This window comes from Biomphalaria glabrata, chromosome 9 (genome assembly GCF_947242115.1).
Source record: "Biomphalaria glabrata chromosome 9, xgBioGlab47.1, whole genome shotgun sequence".
Classification (NCBI taxonomy): Eukaryota; Metazoa; Mollusca; class Gastropoda; family Planorbidae; genus Biomphalaria; species Biomphalaria glabrata.
This window is the reverse complement of record NC_074719.1, coordinates 13,325,496-13,348,723: the sequence shown is the minus strand read 5'-3', so window position 1 is coordinate 13,348,723 and position 23,228 is coordinate 13,325,496. Positions and strand designations below refer to the sequence as shown.

The 23,228-nt window shown below is 35.3% G+C and overlaps 1 protein-coding gene across 2 annotated transcripts in view; it reads right to left on the bottom strand.

Moving 5' to 3' along the window:
* Positions 1 to 968: 968 nt before the first annotated feature.
* The window catches only part of LOC106074689 (uncharacterized), a 103,976-nt gene continuing 81,716 nt past the window's right edge, over positions 969 to 23,228 (bottom strand). For both annotated transcript variants that reach the window (XM_056039805.1, XM_056039806.1), the window contains exon 5: positions 969 to 1,802. In XM_056039805.1, the coding sequence (XP_055895780.1) occupies positions 1,592 to 1,802 (211 nt within the window). In that variant the 3' untranslated portion in view covers positions 969 to 1,591. The remainder of the gene's footprint in view (positions 1,803 to 23,228) is intronic.

Below are 23,228 nucleotides of genomic sequence, written 5' to 3'. Positions count from 1 at the left end.
CAGCATAGCATTCGCCGCTATTTTGCATGGCCGGTCTTAGGCCACTGCAAACTATGCGACTGCAGTGGGCCCCCACTTTCAAAGGATCTGCACTTTCATAGGACCCGCACTAATTCGAGGTGTATAAATTATTAAATTAAACCATTTTATAACTTAAAACAGATTTCCCGCGCCCTCCTGTCGATTTACCAGGAGCTCCTGGAAATCTCCCGAAATTGTGTAATCAGGTGAAAGAAGCTTCTCGTGCCTCAAACTAATGAAGAATTACTTGAGGTCAACAATTCTCAAAGATAAATTGAAACATTTGGTAATTCTTGCTATTGAGTGGGATCTATGTAGGAAGCAGAATTATTATGATATATTGTATGACTTTGCTATACGAAAGGCTCGTAAAGTAATTCTGTACGTAGTAAAGAATGAATAAAATGCATAGATGAATTTATTTTCTAATTCAAACTCTTAAATTTCACTTATTGACTGCTTCCCTACCCAAACTTGGCCCCGCCAAATCCATTTCGAATAGGGCCCCACAATGCTTAAGTCCGGCCCTGCTATTTAGTGTTCGTAAAATGTTTGTTTGTAAAATGTTTTACATGTTTCGGATGTTCCTTCAGAGTTGAAGATAGTTTACTTTTTAGTCCAACCTCCCGCAAGACGAAGGGGATGGGAGTGGTCAGGGTTCCGAAGCGACGTGTGATTACCCACATGTTCTCTCCATCCCCCCCCCTGTTATTTCATGGGGTGACTGCGCAGAAATAAGAGAGTGATCTTTCCTTTACTTCTTGCTTCTTGTCCAAACTCTTGAGGGAAGAAGAGAATTATATATATAGATTATACATTATTCTCTAAATACTAGTTTTGTTTTATGCTTGCCAGTTTTTTTCACAATTTCCAATGTCATTTTTTTTTAAAAACTTGCCTTTTAGGAAAATATAATTGAACAATAAAAAAAAAAATGAAGCAACTCAGACTTGTAAACATGTTTTATTTTAGCCTTTAAACTTTTCACCAACCAAAAAAATCATTTGAATGTTAAAGAAAGTTCAGTTTTAAATAGAAGGAGGGCAATACAAACATTCAGAGGTCAATCTGTTATAGATCTAAAGCAGTGGATAAAATATTAAGAAATAAAAGAATTTCATAATTCAGTTTTTATGGGATGTAGGTTTAGTCAAAGATCACTCCATATACAGGAAAAATAAGAGTTGGCAGTTATTACATAATTTCATTACACTTGATAAATACAAGCTTTGTATTTCAAACTTGGCACCTATGAAGTCATTACATTAGTTCATTACAAGCTTTCTATTTCAAAGCATAAGATTAAATACAGGTACATGTATGCAAAATTCCCAAACATATAATTATCTAGATACTCTGTACCTTGAAGTATTGATATAGATGTGATAGTTTCTTTAAACCAATTATTTAATTTAATAAGTTAACTTAAATTAATTTATTTAAACTTTACCTTTCAAATACCGGATTTCTAATGTAATTTTGTTTTTGTAACAATCACAATTTTATAAAGTATTATTCTGACACTTCTGATAAATCAAATTATTAGAGTAATTTCCCTTTGATGGTGGTTTCATTTGCTACATGTGTTTAGCATTGGGTTACAGTAGGGGAACTTTTCACAGCAGTCTCTGTTGGAGTTGCAAGGGTGACCGTACCAGCAGTCGTAGCAGATGCGGGCCTGGACATTACACTTGTTGTATCGCCTGCAACAGTCGTCATCTGTGCTACAGAATTTCCGAAGGCAGTTTGTGTTTGGAAGATTCTCCCATGGCATCTTGTACCTGGCAGTTCGGAAATGAAATAAAGATGAAATACTAAGTTAGTGATAGGAGAAAAATGGACGAATGGAATCCAAATGATTGGGCAGACAAGGAAATAGCATTGGTCTTATTTATACATATATTCTATATGCTAATGATATAAGCATTGGTCTTATTTATACATATATTCTATATGCTAATGATATAAGCATTGGTCTTATTTATACATATATTCTATATACTAATGATATAAGCATTGGTCTTATCTCTACATATATTCTATATGCTAAATATATAAGCATTGGTCTTATCTCTACATATATTCTATATGCTAATGATATAACATCATAGTTCAGGTAAGAGACTGAAAGTTGAACTACATGGCTCTCCATGACTTCAGTAGTTGAATCCTCATGTCCCGTAGTTTAGGCAAGTCAAGTACATGTGGCATATACTTTAGAAAGAGAAGGTCTGATCATCCATTGTCATGGAAAACAAGAAGGAGGTGGGGTGATATTGATCATGAGCAATGGAGAAACATGTTGATTAACAGGGGAAATAATTCCGTAGTAGAGGAAAGCCCACTCGCTTGTATCCGAGTATTGAATGAAGTCTTGACACTCTATTGTCAGAGTTAACAATATAGCCATCGCCAAGAAGAGTTGAAGATCTCTATTCGTGTTGATTGAATTTAAAAAAAGGCATCAATGCTTTGCAAACATTTCAAGATGTCTTTGATATCATGTCCAGGAATTCTTTTTAACTGAATCTATGTTTCAGTCCCTCCACTCCTCAAATATTATAATGTCCAAAGTTTAAATCATTTGGGTGTAGGCTGAGATATTAATACTCCAGTGAATTCAATTAAGGGAGACCACTAAGAATAGACCTAATAGATATACAAATAATTGGAGTGACTTATCTTAGCTAACACAGAAAAAGAAATGTTACTAAGTTAGAATAATAGCATGTAGTATACTAAGCATTAGATCACGGGGTAATAGATCTAGTTCATGATCTAATGTTTTAGTCATGCGTGCACAAGTAATTTAGAAGGCATATAAATGTTTAAGCATGTAGAGTGAACAATTACCACAATATTTAAACGCATATCACATACAAGAAATGAAAAATAACAGTTTAAAAAAAGATCAGTTGGTAATCAATTGAATTGAATAGGACGAGCTAGCATTGAAGTAGATAGGCGGCTTGGTCCCCGACTTGTCTTTTAACCTACACAGTAAGAAGGAAACTGGTTTCAAAGCGACATTTATCCAACACACACACAGTACATTTTTAAAAATAATTTTATGTTTAACTTCAACCTGCAATAACATTCTTTAGAGCAAACACATGTGGTCCAGCTGGCTTTGGATTGATAGGCAAGTCTTGAACGTCTAACTTAATGACGTGGATTATATTGATAGTATTAGATCTATATCGTTTATAACGCAACCATTGGCGTATCGTGGGTGACAGGCGCCAGGGGAAGCAAGTTTTGTCGGCGCCCACCCCCCTCTTATCCCAATAGTATAAGCTTAATGTCTACGTAATTCAAACTGGCACAAGGACAGTCCTCAGGAAGCAATACAAGAATATAGTGTAAACGCAGTTGACAGACGTAGCGACAAACGTAGCGACAAATGTATATATTTTATGTAGTCCCACCCGCCGTCCCCTGGATACGCCACTGAATGCAATAGTCTACACCTAAAACTTTTTCCACGAGAATGTTTGTGATAAAAGACACACTGTCTAAAATTCGAGTAGGCTTGACGTATACTGATTTTTAGTTTTTACAAAGCTCATATCAACTCTCTCTGTCTGGTATAAAACTTGTACAATTTTCATTCTCCAACTTCCCATTCTCATATCAATTTGAAACTTTGCACTATTATTATTTTGTAATGTTTAGATACATAATCTAGAAAGATCTAGGTAATTAATCTATTTAAATGTACATAAGATGATTGAAATCAACATGAATTATTTCCATCTAGGAATTTTGAAACATTATCGCAATGGAAACAAACAGGTCGAACTCAGACTCAACTGCTTTTTTTTTTCTTTTTTAAATTGCTTTTGAAAAATCACATGAATCCTGAATCAATAAAAATTATTTTATCAATTAGTCGTAATTAATTTTTTTTTGTTTTTAATAGCAAAAGTACTAGCTAAGCCTTGTATAAAGAATTAGTTCGTTGGCGAAAAATGTGAAAGTAACAAAAGCTAACCATAAAACATTAAATTTTTATAAGTACTTTTATAGTTAAATGGCTAGCGTGTCGGCTTTCCATCATGGATGCTTGAGATCTCGAGTTCGAACATGTTCTCTTAGACCCCCCCCCCTTCTCTCCTATCTACCAAAACTAGTCAACAAAGGTGATTGGACTATACTACAATGAGCATGCATGACAATTGCGCTTTAAAAAATAATAAAAGTATTTCCAATTGTACAAATTTATTATTGTTAGGCGCCATCTTGCTTTAACTGATATAGAAGAGAACAATTGGTTCATGCGGATTCAGAACGAGACAGCTGGAGGTCACTTACAAAGGCTGCGGGATACACATTGGAATAAAAAAAAAACGCTGCCGAGGACAGACGTAGACAGCGAAAAGAAAATCTAAATCGACCACCTGCGGGAAATGTTTATGCTTGTGCTGGATGTGGCGAAGTATGTAGGTCACAGATGGGACTGCGCAGTCACGGGAAATGCTGCATTCCTCACAAATTTTTGGACTCGAAGACAAGCCTTAGCCTATTATTAGTCTAGACTTGTGTAGATCTATTAAAAATTAATTACAAAGCTGATTCAAAATAATTTATTTTATTTTTTTAAAACATATTTTACTTGTAAAAGTGTTTCCTACTTCCTAGAAGCATGCTTTATGTTGTAAAAGTGTTTCCTACTTCCTACAAGCATGCTTTATGTTGTAAAAGTGTTTCCTACTTCCTACAAGCATGCACTTCCTGTTTTATCAGCGATTCAATCTCAGAGCACGATTTTGTTTTTCAAATACTGAAGTTCCTCGCGTGGCTTTTAAGAGATAATTAAGGGGGGATAATTTGATCTATTTCTCCTGATTTATTGACATTCCCATTTATTTAATAATCATATCATGTCGTCTGATAACAAGTCTGTGGAAATGGAACCAAATAATAATATAGTAAATTTTCTTGAAAAAAAAACTACCCTTATAATAAAACGCACTAAACACGAAAACAGATTGGACACATCAGAGAAAGGTTTGTGACCCAAACATTGAAGTTAAGTGTTTCACATTTACGTCTTGGCATTTTCTGTAAGGGGAATCACTTAGCAAACCTTTACATTTTAAAATAATCCCTGAACTATCTGACTATGATTTCGTTAGAATACACAGTCTACCAAAAGCAGTAACAAATATAAAACACAAAAGAAAATTCTTACTTTGGAACAAATGCAAACGAACACAGCTATAGCAAGCTGCATTACACTTTCAACAAAACATTCTTATCGGAAAAAGACATTAACAAGCCAGTTGATGACCTCTGGAAATTCATTAAAAGCCATCTTAAAAACTTTATAGAAAATCCAATACCAACTGGCCACTTACAAAACAAAATAAATAAATGCTGGATTAATTATAAATTAAAGAAACTTTGCAATTATCCTCTCTTTTGAAGTAACGTCTGTAAAGACTGTAATCTATAAGATATTGTTTTTATACAACCCACGAGCTTGTATACACAAATTTTGAGGCCTATTGGATGAGTCTAAGTGGCTGGAAAATGAATGCTTTCATTCAAACATACAATACACATACCGGTACGTGATAGAGTGAGCATGGTGTCTCATTGTGTGGACACAAACTTTTGTTAGGCGTGAAAGTCTCTTCCACTAACACGCACATTCTTTTTTGTTTATGTCTACAGTTTAAACACTTTTTGTTCTGTTTATGTCTACAGTTTAAACACCTTTTGTTCTGTTTATGTCTACAGTTTAAACACTTTTTGTTCTGTTTATGTCTACAGTTTAAACACTTTATTTTCTGTTTATGTCTACAGTTTAAACACTTTTTGTTCTGTTTATGTCTACAGTTTAAACACCTTTTGTTCTGTTTATGTCTACAGTTTAAACACTTTTTGTTCTGTTTATGTCTACAGTTTACCTTTTGTTCTGTTTATGTCTACGGTTTAAACACCTTTTGTTCTGTTTATGTCTACAGTTTAAACACCTTTTGTTCTGTTTATGTCTACAGTTTACCTTTTGTTCTGTTTATGTCTACAGTTTAAACACCTTTTGTTCTGTTTATGTCTACAGTTTAAACACCTTTTGTTCTGTTTATGTCTACAGTTTAAACACCTTTTGTTCTGTTTATGTCTACAGTTTAAACACCTTTGTTCTGTTTATGTCTACAGTTTAAACACCTTTTGTTCTGTTTATGTCTACAGTTTAAACACCTTTTGTTCTGTTTATGTCTACAGTTCAAACACCTTTTGTTCTGTTTATGTCTACAGTTTAAACACTTTTTGTTCTGTTTATGTCTACAGTTTACCTTTTGTTCTGTTTATGTCTACGGTTTAAACACCTTTTGTTCTGTTTATGTCTACAGTTTAAACACCTTTTGTTCTGTTTATGTCTACAGTTTACCTTTTGTTCTAATTAAACACCTTTTGTTCTGTTTATGTCTACAGTTTAAACACCTTTTGTTCTGTTTATGTCTACAGTTTAAACACCTTTTGTTCTGTTTATGTCTACAGTTTAAACACCTTTTGTTCTGTTTATGTCTACAGTTTAAACACCTTTTGTTCTGTTTATGTCTACAGTTTAAACACCTTTTGTTCTGTTTATGTCTACAGTTCAAAAACCTTTTGTTCTGTTTATGTCTACAGTTTAAACACCTTTTGTTCTGTTTATGTCTACAGTTTACCTTTTGTTCTGTTTATGTCTACAGTTTAAACACCTTTTGTTCTGTTTATGTCTACAGTTTAAACACTTTTTGTTCTGTTTATGTCTACAGTTGAAACACTTTATTTTCTGTTTATGTCTACGGTTTAAACACCTTTTGTTCTGTTTATGTCTACAGTTTAAACACCTTTTGTTCTGTTTATGTCTACAGTTTACCTTTTGTTCTGTTTATGTCTACAGTTTAAACACCTTTTGTTCTGTTTATGTCTACGGTTTAAACACCTTTTGTTCTGTTTATGTCTACAGTTTACCTTTTGTTCTAATTAAACACCTTCAGTTCTGTTTATGTCTACAGTTTAAACACCTTTTGTTCTGTTTATGTCTACAGTTTAAACACCTTTGTTCTGTTTATGTCTACAGTTTAAACACCTTTTGTTCTGTTTATGTCTACAGTTTAAACACCTTTTGTTCTGTTTATGTCTACAGTTTAAACACCTTTTGTTCTGTTTATGTCTACAGTTCAAACACCTTTTGTTCTGTTTATGTCTACAGTTTAAACACCTTTTGTTCTGTTTATGTCTACAGTTTACCTTTTGTTCTGTTTATGTCTACAGTTTAAACACCTTTTGTTCTGTTTATGTCTACAGTTTAAACACTTTTTGTTCTGTTTATGTCTACAGTTGAAACACTTTATTTTCTGTTTATGTCTACGGTTTAAACACCTTTTGTTCTGTTTATGTCTACAGTTTAAACACCTTTTGTTCTGTTTATGTCTACAGTTTACCTTTTGTTCTGTTTATGTCTACAGTTTAAACACCTTTTGTTCTGTTTATGTCTACGGTTTAAACACCTTTTGTTCTGTTTATGTCTACAGTTTAAACACCTTTTGTTCTGTTTATGTCTACAGTTTAAACACCTTTTGTTCTGTTTATGTCTACAGTTTAAACACCTTTTGTTCTGTTTATGTCTACAGTTTAAACACCTTTTGTTCTGTTTATGTCTACAGTTTAAACACCTTTTGTTCTGTTTATGTCTACAGTTCAAACACCTTTTGTTCTGTTTATGTCTACAGTTTAAACACTTTTTGTTCTGTTTATGTCTACAGTTTACCTTTTGTTCTGTTTATGTCTACGGTTTAAACACCTTTTGTTCTGTTTATGTCTACAGTTTAAACACCTTTTGTTCTGTTTATGTCTACAGTCCAAACACCTTTTGTTCTGTTTATGTCTACAGTTTAAACACTTTTTGTTCTGTTTATGTCTACAGTTTACCTTTTTGTTCTGTTTATGTCTACGGTTTAAACACCTTTTGTTCTGTTTATGTCTACAGTTTAAACACCTTTTGTTCTGTTTATGTCTACAGTTTAAACACCTTTTGTTCTGTTTATGTCTACAGTTTAAACACCTTTTGTTCTGTTGATGTCTACAGTTTAAACACCTTTTGTTCTGTTTATGTCTACAGTTTAAACACCTTTTGTTCTGTTTATGTCTACAGTTTAAACACCTTTTGTTCTGTTTATGTCTACAGTTCAAACACCTTTTGTTCTGTTTATGTCTACAGTTTAAACACCTTTTGTTCTGTTTATGTCTACAGTTTACCTTTTGTTCTGTTTATGTCTACAGTTTAAACACCTTTTGTTCTGTTTATGTCTAGAGTTTAAACACCTTTTGTTCTGTTTATGTCTACAGTTTAAACACCTTTTGTTCTGTTTATGTCTACAGTTTAAACACCTTTTGTTCTGTTTATGTCTACAGTTTAAACACCTTTTGTTCTGTTTATGTCTATCGTTTAAACACCTTTTGTTCTGTTTATGTCTACAGTTCAAACACCTTTTGTTCTGTTTATGTCTACAGTTTAAACACTTTTTGTTCTGTTTATGTCTACAGTTTACCTTTTGTTCTGTTTATGTCTACGGTTTAAACACCTTTTGTTCTGTTTATGTCTACAGTTTAAACACTTTTTGTTCTGTTTATGTCTACAGTTTAAACACCTTTTGTTCTGTTTATGTCTACAGTTTAAACACCTTTTGTTCTGTTTATGTCTACAGTTTAAACACTTTATTTTCTGTTTATGTCTACAGTTTACCTTTTGTTCTGTTTATGTCTACAGTTTAAACACCTTTTGTTCTGTTTATGTCTACGGTTTAAACACCTTTTGTTCTGTTTATGTCTACAGTTTAAACACCTTTTGTTCTGTTTATGTCTACAGTTTAAACGCCTTTTGTTCTGTTTATGTCTACAGTTTAAACACCTTTTGTTCTGTTTATGTCTACAGTTTAAACACCTTTTGTTCTGTTTATGTCTACAGTTTAAACACCTTTTGTTCTGTTTATGTCTACAGTTCAAACACCTTTTGTTCTGTTTATGTCTACAGTTTAAACACTTTTTGTTCTGTTTATGTCTACAGTTTACCTTTTGTTCTGTTTATGTCTACGGTTTAAACACCTTTTGTTCTGTTTATGTCTACAGTTTAAACACCTTTTGTTCTGTTTATGTCTACAGTTTAAACACCTTTTGTTCTGTTTATGTCTACAGTTTAAACACCTTTTGTTCTGTTTATGTCTACAGTTTAAACACCTTTTGTTCTGTTTATGTCTACAGTTTAAACACCTTTTGTTCTGTTTATGTCTACAGTTCAAACATTTTTTGTTCTGTTTATGTCTACAGTTTAAACACCTTTTGTTCTGTTTATGTCTACGGTTTAAACACCTTTTGTTCTGTTTATGTCTACAGTTTAAACACCTTTTGTTCTGTTTATGTCTACAGTTTAAACACCTTTTGTTCTGTTTATGTCTACAGTTTAAACACCTTTTGTTCTGTTTATGTCTACAGTTTAAACACCTTTTGTTCTGTTTATGTCTACAGTTTACCTTTTGTTCTGTTTATGTCTACAGTTTAAACACCTTTTGTTCTGTTTATGTCTACAGTTTAAACACTTTTTGTTCTGTTTATGTCTACAGTTGAAACACTTTATTTTCTGTTTATGTCTACGGTTTAAACACCTTTTGTTCTGTTTATGTCTACAGTTTAAACACCTTTTGTTCTGTTTATGTCTACAGTTTACCTTTTGTTCTGTTTATGTCTACAGTTTAAACACCTTTTGTTCTGTTTATGTCTACGGTTTAAACACCTTTTGTTCTGTTTATGTCTACAGTTTAAACACCTTTTGTTCTGTTTATGTCTACAGTTTACCTTTTGTTCTGTTTATGTCTACAGTTTAAACACCTTTTGTTCTGTTTATGTCTACATTTTAAACACCTTTTGTTCTGTTTATGTCTACAGTTTAAACACCTTTTGTTCTGTTTATGTCTACAGTTTAAACACCTTTTGTTCTGTTTATGTCTACAGTTTAAACACCTTTTGTTCTGTTTATGTCTACAGTTTAAACACCTTTTGTTCTGTTTATGTCTACAGTTCAAACACCTTTTGTTCTGTTTATGTCTACAGTTTAAACACTTTTTGTTCTGTTTATGTCTACAGTTTACCTTTTGTTCTGTTTATGTCTACGGTTTAAACACCTTTTGTTCTGTTTATGTCTACAGTTTAAACACCTTTTGTTCTGTTTATGTCTACAGTTTAAACACCTTTTGTTCTGTTGATGTCTACAGTTTAAACACCTTTTGTTCTGTTTATGTCTACAGTTTAAACACCTTTTGTTCTGTTTATGTCTACAGTTTAAACACCTTTTGTTCTGTTTATGTCTACAGTTTACCTTTTGTTCTGTTTATGTCTACAGTTTAAACACCTTTTGTTCTGTTTATGTCTACAGTTTAAACACTTTTTGTTCTGTTTATGTCTACAGCTGAAACACTTTATTTTCTGTTTATGTCTACGGTTTAAACACCTTTTGTTCTGTTTATGTCTACAGTTTACCTTTTGTTCTGTTTATGTCTACAGTTTAAACACCTTTTGTTCTGTTTATGTCTACGGTTTAAACACCTTTTGTTCTGTTTATGTCTACAGTTTACCTTTTGTTCTGTTTATGTCTACAGTTTAAACACCTTTTGTTCTGTTTATGTCTAGAGTTTAAACACCTTTTGTTCTGTTTATGTCTACAGTTTAAACACCTTTTGTTCTGTTTATGTCTACAGTTTAAACACCTTTTGTTCTGTTTATGTCTACAGTTTAAACACCTTTTGTTCTGTTTATGTCTATCGTTTAAACACCTTTTGTTCTGTTTATGTCTACAGTTCAAACACCTTTTGTTCTGTTTATGTCTACAGTTTAAACACTTTTTGTTCTGTTTATGTCTACAGTTTACCTTTTGTTCTGTTTATGTCTACGGTTTAAACACCTTTTGTTCTGTTTATGTCTACAGTTTAAACACTTTTTGTTCTGTTTATGTCTACAGTTTAAACACCTTTTGTTCTGTTTATGTCTACAGTTTAAACACCTTTTGTTCTGTTTATGTCTACAGTTTAAACACTTTATTTTCTGTTTATGTCTACATTTTAAAAACTTTATTTTTCTGCTTTTATATAAAATATTTAAATTATCACTTAAACACTCCCTTATACAGCTCTTAGATCTATAGTCCATAATAAGATAATTGAATGCAAAGAATTGTTAGGTAGTTTAGTAAGAATCAATGTATATTTTATCAAAATCTATTAATCTATACAAAAAAACCCACTTAAAAAACTAAAAATAGACTTGATCTCAAATTATCTGACTCCTCCATCTTCCCGCCCACTCACTTTGCCCAATGCTCAGTCAAAAACAAAACATAATTTTAGTGCTATGTTGAGACCAAACACACACACACAGACACACACACACAAAGACACACACACGGACACACACACACACTGTAGGTGGGGACAATAACCCGAAGTTGTCTCGATACATTAAGATGACATTCTCGGTACTTCACGAATCATGTCGATGTGGGAGTGAAAACAGTTAAGCTAGAGATCTAAGAAGTCAAGTTAAAGCGCAGTGCACGTTTTTAACACACTTCGTGTTCTGTGCAAACGCTGGAGTTCTTTTACTGTGCACTTTATCACTAGGCAATCTATCATTGTGCACTCTACCACTGGACACTCTATCACTGGGCACTTTATCACTAGGCACTCTATCATTGTGCACTCTACCACTGGACATTCTATCACTGTGCACTTTATCACTAGGCAATCTATCATTGTGCACTCTACCACTGGACATTCTATCACTGTGCACTTTATCACTAGGCAATCTATCATTGTGCACTCTACCACTGGACATTCTATCACTGTGCACTTTATCACTAGGCAATCTATCATTGTGCACTCTACCACTGGACATTCTATCACTGTGCACTTTATCACTAGGCAATCTATCATTGTGCACTCTACCACTGGACATTCTATCACTGTGCACTTTATCACTAGGCAATCTATCATTGTGCACTCTACCACTGGACATTCAATCACTGTGCACTTTATCACTAGGCAATCTATCATTGTGCACTCTACCACTGGACATTCTATCACTGTGCACTTTATCACTAGGCAATCTATCATTGTGCACTCTACCACTGGACATTCTATCACTGTGCACTTTATCACTAGGCAATCTATCATTGTGCCCTCTACCACTGAACATTCTATCATTGTGCACTTTATCACTATGCAATCTATCATTGTGCACTCTACCACTGGACACTCTATCACTGGGCACTTTATCACTAGGCAATCTATCATTGTGCACTCTACCACTGGACATTCTATCACTGGGCACTTTATCACTAGGCAATCTATCATTGTGCACTCTACCACTGGACATTCTATCACTGGGCACTTTATCACTATGCACTTTATCGTTGTAGGAGGCGCGGTGGCTGAGTGGTAAAGCGCTTTGCTTCTAAACCGGAGGTCCAAAGTACGAATCCTGGTGAAAACTGGGATTTTAATTTCAGGATCTTTGTGCGCCTCGGAGTCCACCCAGCTCTAATGGGTACCTGACGTTAGTTGGGGAAAAGTAAAGGCGGTTGGTCGTTGTGCTGACCACAATACACCCTCGTTAACCGTAGGCCACATAAACAGATGACCTTTACATCATCATACACCACAAGATTCGAAAGGGGAACTTTAATTTTTTTTTACTCTACCAATGGACATTCAATCACTGTGCACTTTATCAATATGAACTCTATCATTGTGCACTCTACCACAGAACATTCTATCACTGTGCACTTTATCAATATGAACTCTATTACTGTGCACTCTACCACTGGGCATTCTATCACTGGGCACTTTATCACTAGGTACCCTATCCCCACCAACAACAGTCCCAATAAAAAAAACCCCATAATGTTGCAAGAGTGTCAAGACTTAAATTAGGCGACCCCCCCAAAAAATACGCCCCACCACCCCCACCCCCTGTGATGAACTCCAATTGATAACAAGGCGGAAGGCCAGCCAATAGTGCCCTGGGATATCATCCCAGTGACGGCAACTGGCATCAAAATTTCTCCAGAACGGGTAAAGTTATGGACTTATGGTGCAGTGTCCAGTTCTGCACTGTGCCCACGGGTTGTGACGTTGCAGGTCAGTGTTCAGGCCTGCTATAATGAGTGGTCTAGGTTTTCCTGCCTAGAAGGTCGCTGAAAAAGTGTGCATTCAACGTTCGGTTCATCCTGAAGTACACAGAGATAAAGTAAACCAAATGTAGAGATTCTGAGAAGGGACATAATGTCATTCTTATATAATACAGACGTTACTTCAACAAAGAAGATTCTAACGTCCTACGCGTCATGCATCTAGTCATGCATGCTATTTCATTAATAAAAACTCTAAAGAATTAACTTGATAAAACTAAATTAAAAATATATAATAATAATAATAAAGCAAACAAAAGAAAACAATAGCTTTGGATTTAGCTATTTTCCTTGAATAGAAGACTACAATGCTACTTTATAAACTAAAAATACTGAAGGCAAATGTACGTTTCTAATTTTACACTTTCAGTCAATTTTTTGGGTCGTCAAAAGTGTCTCATTTCAAAGTCATTTATTTATTGTTTCTTTTTTTTTCTTTGTAATAAAATCTAGATCTAACTTTTTTTTTCTATTTGCAATCATTGTGATATAAAAAAATGACACTGTTTCTAAAGCCTCCAACTTCTGCTGAACAGGAAGTAATAGTTACCATAACTGGTTATTCTTCATTCAATTTTCAACTTAATTTTAGAGATGGGAATCGAACCCAACTTTTAAAGTTCGGGTTCGGTTCGGTTAGATTTAAGTTCGAGTTCGGTTCGGTTCGATGACGAGTATAGTTCGGGTTCGGTTCGGTTCGGTCAGGTCTAAAGTTCGGGTTCGGCTCGGTTCGATGCTATGAAATTATGTAATAGCAAAATTAAGTTATAAGGTTTAATGCAATTTATTAGTTAAAACTTTTTTATTTGAGTTTTTACATGAAACAAATATTTTGCAATATAATAGGCCTATGGGCAATACTTTTTCCAAAATAATGTTGCCTAAATACATTTAAAGCGTTGTAAAAATTTCTTAATGGAGATAGAAATGAAGATGATGCAGGTTTTCGCTCAAGTCGGCCAATGGTTTAATTAAGGGCGTGACTAGGCGCAAAGCGAATTTTTAAAAAAGGCTAATATCGATGTGCTTTCTTTCAGAACGCACTATTCATCATAAAAAAAAAGTCGAGGGCCATATTAAATCTAATAATAAAGAGGCAGACCTGGCCAATAGAATTATGCAAAGAAATATTCTTCGTATTTCTTCGTGTAAAGATGTCTCTATCGAGGATTTTTTTTCACACATAAGTCGTCACTATTATAAATTGCAATATACGAAAGAAATTCGACTATTCTGAGACAAAAAAAAATGCAGAAGAATCACACTAGCGGAGATGTTTTAAAATGTTTTCTTCAAAACGTTTTGACCCATATTGTGCATACGCGCCTCGCAAAAAGCAGTCTTCAGTTGACAAGGTGTTATTAGAAGATAAAATGACATCTCCACTTAATATATTTTAATTTTTAAACATGTAATTATACTAATATTCAGATAAGTTACACTAAAAATAAAACTTTTTTTTTCGATGCCCCCTCTCTTTGTTAGTTGGTCGTTGGTTTGTCGCTTACAAACAGCTCGTACAATTGAACCAATATAGGCGTTTTATATTTTTACCGGTAAGGATAATATAAATGGACTTCTTATGGTCCGACAGTTATGCTGGGCAGGGCACGTATCCCGTATGGGAGTCGAACGTATGCCAAAGGCAGTCTTTTTATTTTGGTGAGCTAAAAGGTGGTCGACGTTACAGAGGCGCCCCACGAAAACGCTTCAAAGACCAGCTTAGGCGTCAACTTTGCTTAGCTGACATAGAAGAGAGCACCTGGTTGCATGCGGCCTTAGAACGAGTCAGTTGGAATTCACTCCCGAAGGCCGCGGTATACACATTTGAGACCAAAAGAAAATCCGCTGCCGAGGACAAACGCAGACGCGAAAAGAAAAACTAAATTGACCACCTGCGAACAGTGGTTATGCTTGCCCTGGATGTGGAAAAATATGTAGGTCACAGCTGGGCAAGCCCAGCCATGGGAAAAACTGCATTCCTCACTAATCTTCGGACTCGAAGACAAGCCTTATAATAATATATAAACTTAATAAACTTTAAAATAAAGTTTTTATGTGAACAACTCAATATAGCCTAACTCACTAACTGTTATTACAATATTCACATATTTAATTTGAGATAGAGATGTAATATTAATGAAATATACTGATATTTAAACAAAATCTAGGTCACCACAAAACAACGTCTTTACTCTTTCATGTCTCAAGATTGTTTGCCGTTTCACATTTGCATTACGCTAATTTCAACATCTTTAATGCATAAACACCAATCAATCGCTTAGCCTCTTCTTACCGCCACCAGAAAACACAGACACACACTCTATGACACCCCTTTTTGTCAAGAAGTTGCGTCTCCCCATCCCCCAATTCAAGGTACTAACCATCCCCACCCACGGGAGAGGACCCAAAGTTTGAGAAACGCTGCATTAAAAATACTGATGATCAATAATGCAAAACAGAATAATAGTAAAAATATTCAGGGGCGTAGATAGGAATTTTTCATCATTTGGGGGCCCGGGAGGGGCTGGACCTCTTTGGGGGCCCCTGCATTTTGCGTAATATTGAATATTTATTGTAAAAAAAACACTCATTTGGGGCCCCCCTCAAGTGGGGGCTCGGGGGGATTTTACATTTCTCCCCCTCCTCCCCCACCCTTTCTACGCCACTGATAATATTCCAATATGGAATACTTCACAATTTTGTAAAAATAAATCACTTAATAGAAGATAATTAAAATTTATTTTAAACTAGAACACAAATGAACTTATTGTAGATATCTACACTCTCTAATCGGCAAAAAATATTCTACTCTCAACTAACAGTCATCTCAAATAAAAGTGACAATATTTTAATGTTGACTTTCTACTTACTAGGAACTTGAATCTAGATCTAGATCTAATTAGAGGGCGCTTATTCGACTCAAAACTCAATATTGCAAACAGCCCGCGAAAATTCAAGGTTAGGGGGAGAGTCGGCAAGTACGGAAAAACCCATGGGAATCAAAGCGCGCCGCTTTTGTTTTTCAAAATACCACCACCCCCTCCCAAGTTTTCAAAGTATAATGGAATCATTAGAATTTAAATAAAATATTTAAGTAATTTTTTTTTAAACACAAAATATAAAAAAGGGATGCAAAAATTGCAAAATTATTTCGGTTAAGAAAAGGAGGGTTCGTTCGGTTCGGTTCGTACCAAGCAGTTTCAAAGTTCGGGTTCGGTTCGGTTCGGTCATATGTGAGGTTCGAGTTCGGTTCGTTCGGTTCGGGTTCGGTTCGTTTCCCATCTCTACTTAATTTACATTCCAATTTCTGAGAAAGAAACCGAATATTTATATTGAAGTTCCTCCATCCTAAAGGTAACAGCTTTGTATATTGGTGCCAGCAATGCTGAACAACTGAAGAGAACAGCAAACTATTTATCCTTGGCACGGTCTGCAAACGACCTCACAGCTCAGCAGCAAAACGCTGGCTAGAAGAAGAAGTATATTGCTGCCAGTTTCATTGAAACCTGTGGAATCTCATGTGAAGATGTACTAGTCAACTATATGTGCACAATCAAAGGCACAATCATATATAACTATAAAGATATACGATTACACTTACACACACATATACTCAATTCCCTGCAATACACTTAAACATACTCATTTATACTCATTTATACATTCATATATGTCGACAGAAACAATTCACTCACAAACACTCTCACATATATACTCGAGCATCACATTCACATCCACATTCACATACGCACATAGAGATACAAACTCACACACACACCTACCTTCTCACATTCACTAACCTACATAACATTGTTACAATTAAACAAACTTAAGATTGTCACGGCTAACTACATGACAGCTGTCATTTTATCGAGCTTAACATTACAAACAAAACAAATACAAACAATACACAAACATTGTTGTAGTTTGTAAATAATCTCCACGCTTCATAAAAACAAACAACAATTATAAACTTTAACCAACAAACATGTGTCACATTTTTTGTTGTTTATAAGAAGAAAAAGAAATCCAATGAATTACTTCTGTTGCTGTGACTGTTTTATTTTTAAAGTAGTTTCATGAGAAACAAAAAACTCAAATCAAATAAAAACTGTTTTGTTTCCAATGGAACAGACTTGAAAAGACAAAGTGCATAGCAATATTCACATAAACTACTTCCACTTCAAAAACCAAAAAACTACATTAAAATAATAGGCCTACTCCATATTTTTTTCCTCAATCTACGAAACGAAGTAAAACACAACCTAATATTTAACGAAAAAATTAAACTGTATTGATCTGCAGGTATAGAATATCAACAATTTAAACAAGTCTGATGATAAGGAAGTGTCGTCGAAATTGATTGGCGACTTCTGGGACATGAAACTACCAGTGAAACATGAAACATGACATTTTTAGCTTTTAGAAAAATACGTGGACATTTTTTGTTTCTGACTCAGATTTCAATCTCTCATTGTGTCCAGGTAAGGCGATTAGACGACAGTTGAAAACTTGGAATAAGTTCTGTATGTCAGTCTGTCAGTTTAACTCATTGAATCCAGGGACAACTTTTAAGAGAACAACAAACGAGAAAGTCACGTGATCGAGTCGTGCATGTCACAAAATAAATTACACACAAAAAAAAAACAACACAAAAAACCCCACAAAAAACAAAGCTTATTTAAGGAGAAGAACAGCAAAAATCACTGCCATATATCTCAATACTGCAGTAATAAGCTCCCTTTTATAACAAAACAAAATTAATTAATTACCACTATTAGATTAACTAAACGGTGATGTTGTGATGTTATCGACTACGAATAAGAGTGCACAATTTCAACTTGATCCGAGCATGACGAGTGAGAGAATAAAACGTGTACAAAACGTAATAAGGAAAATAACTCAACATGTACAGCCACATCTCTCAATAAGTAACATTTATTTCCCGTCTTCGATACCAAACAAAATAAATACTTAATTACCGATAATTAATTAACTAATTGGTTGAATTATTTTTATTGAATCATGTTTTGTTAGGTATAACAAACAATTGTGTAAAATTTCCCCTCGATCTGAGAATGGGTGTGAGAGAAATAACGTGTACTAAAATTGTACCAGAGAGATTGAGTGAGTTGATATAAGCCTGGTAATAAGACTTATTAAGCCTCGCAGGTTTATAAACATTTCTCAGCCTGTGGGTTAGCGAACCTACTTCTTAACCATCTTCTAAGAGTCTAGCCAATAAGTCCAGGGTGTTTTCTGGGTGGTCCTCGGACATTGACAATTTGGTCCTCGGCCGATGTGGTCTTCAGTCATCAACTATGTGGTCTTCTGTCATGAACTATGTGGTCTTCAGTCATCAACTATGTGGTCTTCTGAATTGTTATCAGAAGATATAAATGCAGTGGACAGATTCACATATCTTGGCAGCACACTCTCCAGAAACGGAAAGATCGATAATTAAAACGACCTGCGTATCGCTAAGGCCAGTTCATCATATGGCAGACTGTCTAAAAATGTCTGGAACAGACGAGATATCACCACAAATACAAAGCTAGGGATCTATCGAGCTGCCATCCTCTCTACATTGCTCTATGCCACAGAAACATGGATAGTGTACAGAAAACATGGAAAGAAACTGAACCACTTCCACATGTCATGTCTGAGAAAAATACTGAATGTCAAATGGCAAGACAAAATACCAGATACTGAAGTCCTTCGTAGAGAAGGTCAGCAAAGCATCCACACAATCCTGATGCAGTCGCAGCTGCGATGGGCAGGACGCGTCTGCAGAATAGAAGACCGCCGCATCCCTATCTCTTGTATGGCCAATTAAGGGAAAGAAAGTGCTCGCAAGGTGGTCAAAGAAAACCCTAACCCTAACCCTAACCCTAAGCGCTGTGAAAAGTGGCGCACAGGTAGCTGAGGGAAAAAGAACAACGCTGGCAGAGGAAAAGCGCCAGAGAAGAAAAGCAAGGCCAACGACACTAGCTATAGCTGGAATAACCTGCCCAGTGTGCAACCGAACATTCCGGGCTCACATAGGTCTCACCAGCCACACGAGGAGGCACAAAACCCCAGGGCAAAGCCGTCAGCCCCCTGGATGACAAAAGTGGTCATCATCGAACCACGATGGACGAACTATGATGTGGTCTTCAGCCATCAACGATGTGGTCTTCAGTCATTAACAAAGTGGTCTTCAGTCATCAACAATGTGGTTTCAGGACATCAACGATGTGGTCTTCAGTCATTAACAAAGTGGTCTTCAGTCATCAACAATGTGGTTTCAGGACATCAACGATGAGGTCTTCAGTCATTAACAAAGTGGTCTTCAGTCATCAACAATGTGGTTTCAGGACATCAACGATGTGGTCTTCAGCCATTAACAAAGTGGTCTTCAGTCATCAACAATGTGGTTTCAGGACATCAACGATGAGGTCTTCAATCATTAACAAAGTGGTCTTCAGTCATCAACAATGTGGTTTCAGGACATCAACGATGAGGTCTTCAGTCATTAACAAAGTGGTCTTCAGTCATCAACAATGTGGTTTCAGGACATCAACGATGAGGTCTTCAGTCATTAACAAAGTGGTCTTCAGTCATCAACAATGTGGTTTCAGGACATCAATAATGTAGTTTCAGGACATCAGCGATGTGGTCCCAGGCATTCAACAAACCGAACCGCCAAAAATGTGTTTCCACAATGTGGTCCCTTGCCTTCAGCAGAGCATCAGACAAGGAGGTAAATATCCGTTAACTGCTGATGTTGCTGAGCAAACCGCTCTTGAAGTAGAAGTCGGCTTAGTCATCTAGTCTGTTAGTTGAAGCTACTTCTATTTACTTCTCATAGAGTCAATAATCAAGACATTTGTCTATTCTGAGTTCAGACATTTAATTAGGAGTCTTGGGATTTAATAACAGCGAGTCAAAATGAAAGTATTTATCTGTCTCGAGTTCTTGGTTTTAAATATCAGCGGCTAAAGATTAATTTGAGAGTTATATTACCAAGCTAGTACATTGTAAATACTAAGATAAAATTACGGTTTTTGATTACACACACACACACACAAACAGAGAGGGAGAGAGAGAGAGAGAGAGAGAGAGAGAGAGAGAGAAACAATGAGTTGGCAGGGATTATACAGAGAACTAGGCATACTTTTTTCTTTTTTTGCCATCTTGACATTAATGTAGATCCTTGACTTTTCAAATTGTAAAGAGTCGTGTATTGATTGGTTAAGACAACATTTAATTAAAGTTATCGTATCTTGGAGTTGACATCTCCATGGAGAAAAGATAGTATTTCACATCTTCACACACACACACAAAGGCAACTCTCTCTCTCTCTCTCTCATACACACACAAAGGCAACTCACACACACAGCAGAATGAGTTCAAGTGAAAGAAAGCGTGTGATAGAGAGATGGAGACAATGATAAATATAATCCAAAATTTGGACCTCGTAATGTTTACATTCCATTTCTGTTGTCCTAAAAAAACATTGCTTTGCAAACATATTGAGATGTAAGAAGGGAACAGACATAGCTTAAAAGTTCTCGGATGTCAAAAAGGACTGATGGAATCATAGTGGCTTATTATATTCACAAAATGAATAGTAAAAAACTATATTTAACATTATAAACACACACCGGATAGTTGCCGCTACACGGCACACTGTAAGACTTGGTGCTGTGTTTGAGATTATTTGTTAGAGATAAGACACACTGTAAGACTTGGTGCTGTGTTTGAGATTATTTGTTAGAGCTAAGATACACTTTAAGACTTGGTTCTGTGTCTGAGATTATTTGTTAGAGCTAAGACACACTGGAAGACTTGGTTCTGTGTTTGAGATTATTTATTAGAGCTAAAACACACTGTAAGACTTGGTTGTATGTTTGAGATTATTTGTTAGAGATAAGACACACTGTAAGACTTGGTTCTGTGTCTGAGATTATTTGTTAGAGCTAAGACACACTGTAAGACTTGGTGCTGTGTTTGAGATTATTTGTTAGAGCTAAGACACACTGTAAGACTTGGTGCTGTGTTTGAGATTATTTGTTAGAGCTAAGACACACTGTAAGACTTGGTTCTGTGTTTGAGATTATTTGTTAGAGATAAGACACACTGTAAGACTTGGTTCTGTGTCTGAGATTATTTGTTAGAGATAAGACACACTGTAAGACTTGGTGCTGTGTTTGAGATTATTTGTTAGAGCTAAGATACACTGTAAGACTTGGTTCTGTGTTTGAGATTATTTGTTAGAGCTAAGACACACCGTAAGACTTGGTTCTGTGTTTGAGATTATTTGTTAGAGCTAAGACACACTGTAAGACTTGGTTCTGTGTTTGAGATTATTTGTTAGAGCTAAGACACACTGTAAGACTTGGTTGTATGTTTGAGATTATTTGTCAGAGCTAAGATACACTGTAAGACTTGGTTCTGTGTTTGAGATTATTTGTTAGAGCTAAGACACACTGTAAGACTTGGTTCTGTGTTTGAGATTATTTGTTAGAGCTAAGACACGCCGTAGACCAGTGGCACACCAATAATAGGGGTCCTGAAGAGGAAAAAATTTTATATTTAAATGTATCGACTGAAAGAATTGAGATGATTCCAATTCTTACATTATTTTATATTTAAAATTCTTAACTTATATTCCTGGTGCAAAAGATAATATAATTTCAATGAGGAAGTGCTTAGAAATGGGAATCGAACCCAAACTTTTAAGCTTTTAGAAACAGTAACATGTTAACAAGAAGAGAAAGTAACCTGGAGAAATGTGGAGCCGATATAATGTAACGTCAAGAAAAACATAAGACCATAAAGAGAGGAGGATCAGAAGAGATTTCGCAATAACTAGACAACTAAACAATGTCAACACGTTACATCCACAGATCACTGCTAGAAAATAGTTTGTGCTGAAAGCGTAAAAAAAATAATTTTAGAAATTTGATTTTCAAGTGCTAAAAAGTGCTACCAAAAATTATTATGTATCCTTTAAAATACATAGCACATCCACACTTTATTTAGTCTGTACACCAAAAACATCAAAATGAGCACGCTATTTTTAATTATCCGCTATAGATGCAAACATACCTGGAGAAATGTGGAGCCGATATAATGTAACGCCAAGAAAAGCGTAAGAACATAAACTGAGGAAGATTGGAAGAGATTTTGCAATAACTAGACAACTAAATAATGTCAAGGACGCTACATCAAGAGATCACTGTTACAAACTAAATTCAAAAAATTGAAATACCTTAGAAATTTGATTTTGCAGTGCTACAAAGTGCTACCAAAAATTATCATGTACCCTTTAAAATACATAGCACATCCACACTTTTGTAAAAAAAATTCTGTACACTAGAAACACCAGAAAAAAAGCAAGCTATTTCTAATTATCCTCTATAGATGCAAATCTCAAAGAGTTTTTTTTTTAAATGTGTATTTCGCATTGATGAAACAAAAGTAAATACGTGGATGGCTAACAACAATTTAATCCAACTTTTTAAAGCACCAATCAATACGCCATTAGTTTTGTTTCACGCGGATGCCTGCAGGAACTTGGTTTGGGAGGCCTTGACTTGTGATTCACTTTTTTCGCTCTAACCGCCTCCGCGTTAGACCCTACACGTGCAATGTATTATCAGTCCTGGACAGCGGAGCAGTTTGGACTATGCAGTAAGGTAAATCAATGGACAGGCATTGTTGGGGCGAGAGTATTCCCTGGAGATGTCCTTGACCGAAACGATCAAGAGAGGCTTCGAGATTATTTTAAAAAAATATGGTTTCTATTTATTTGCTTGTATAATGAAAGTGGGTTGAAAGAGGGATACGTGTGTGTGTATGTGGGTGTGTGTGTGTGCGCGTGAGTGGGTGGAGGGGGCGATGTTATGGCAGATGTAGATGTTGGCCTGGGGAAATAGGGTAGTGGCGATGTCAGGGATCGCAGAGCCCAGATAAATGGAAAAAAGAA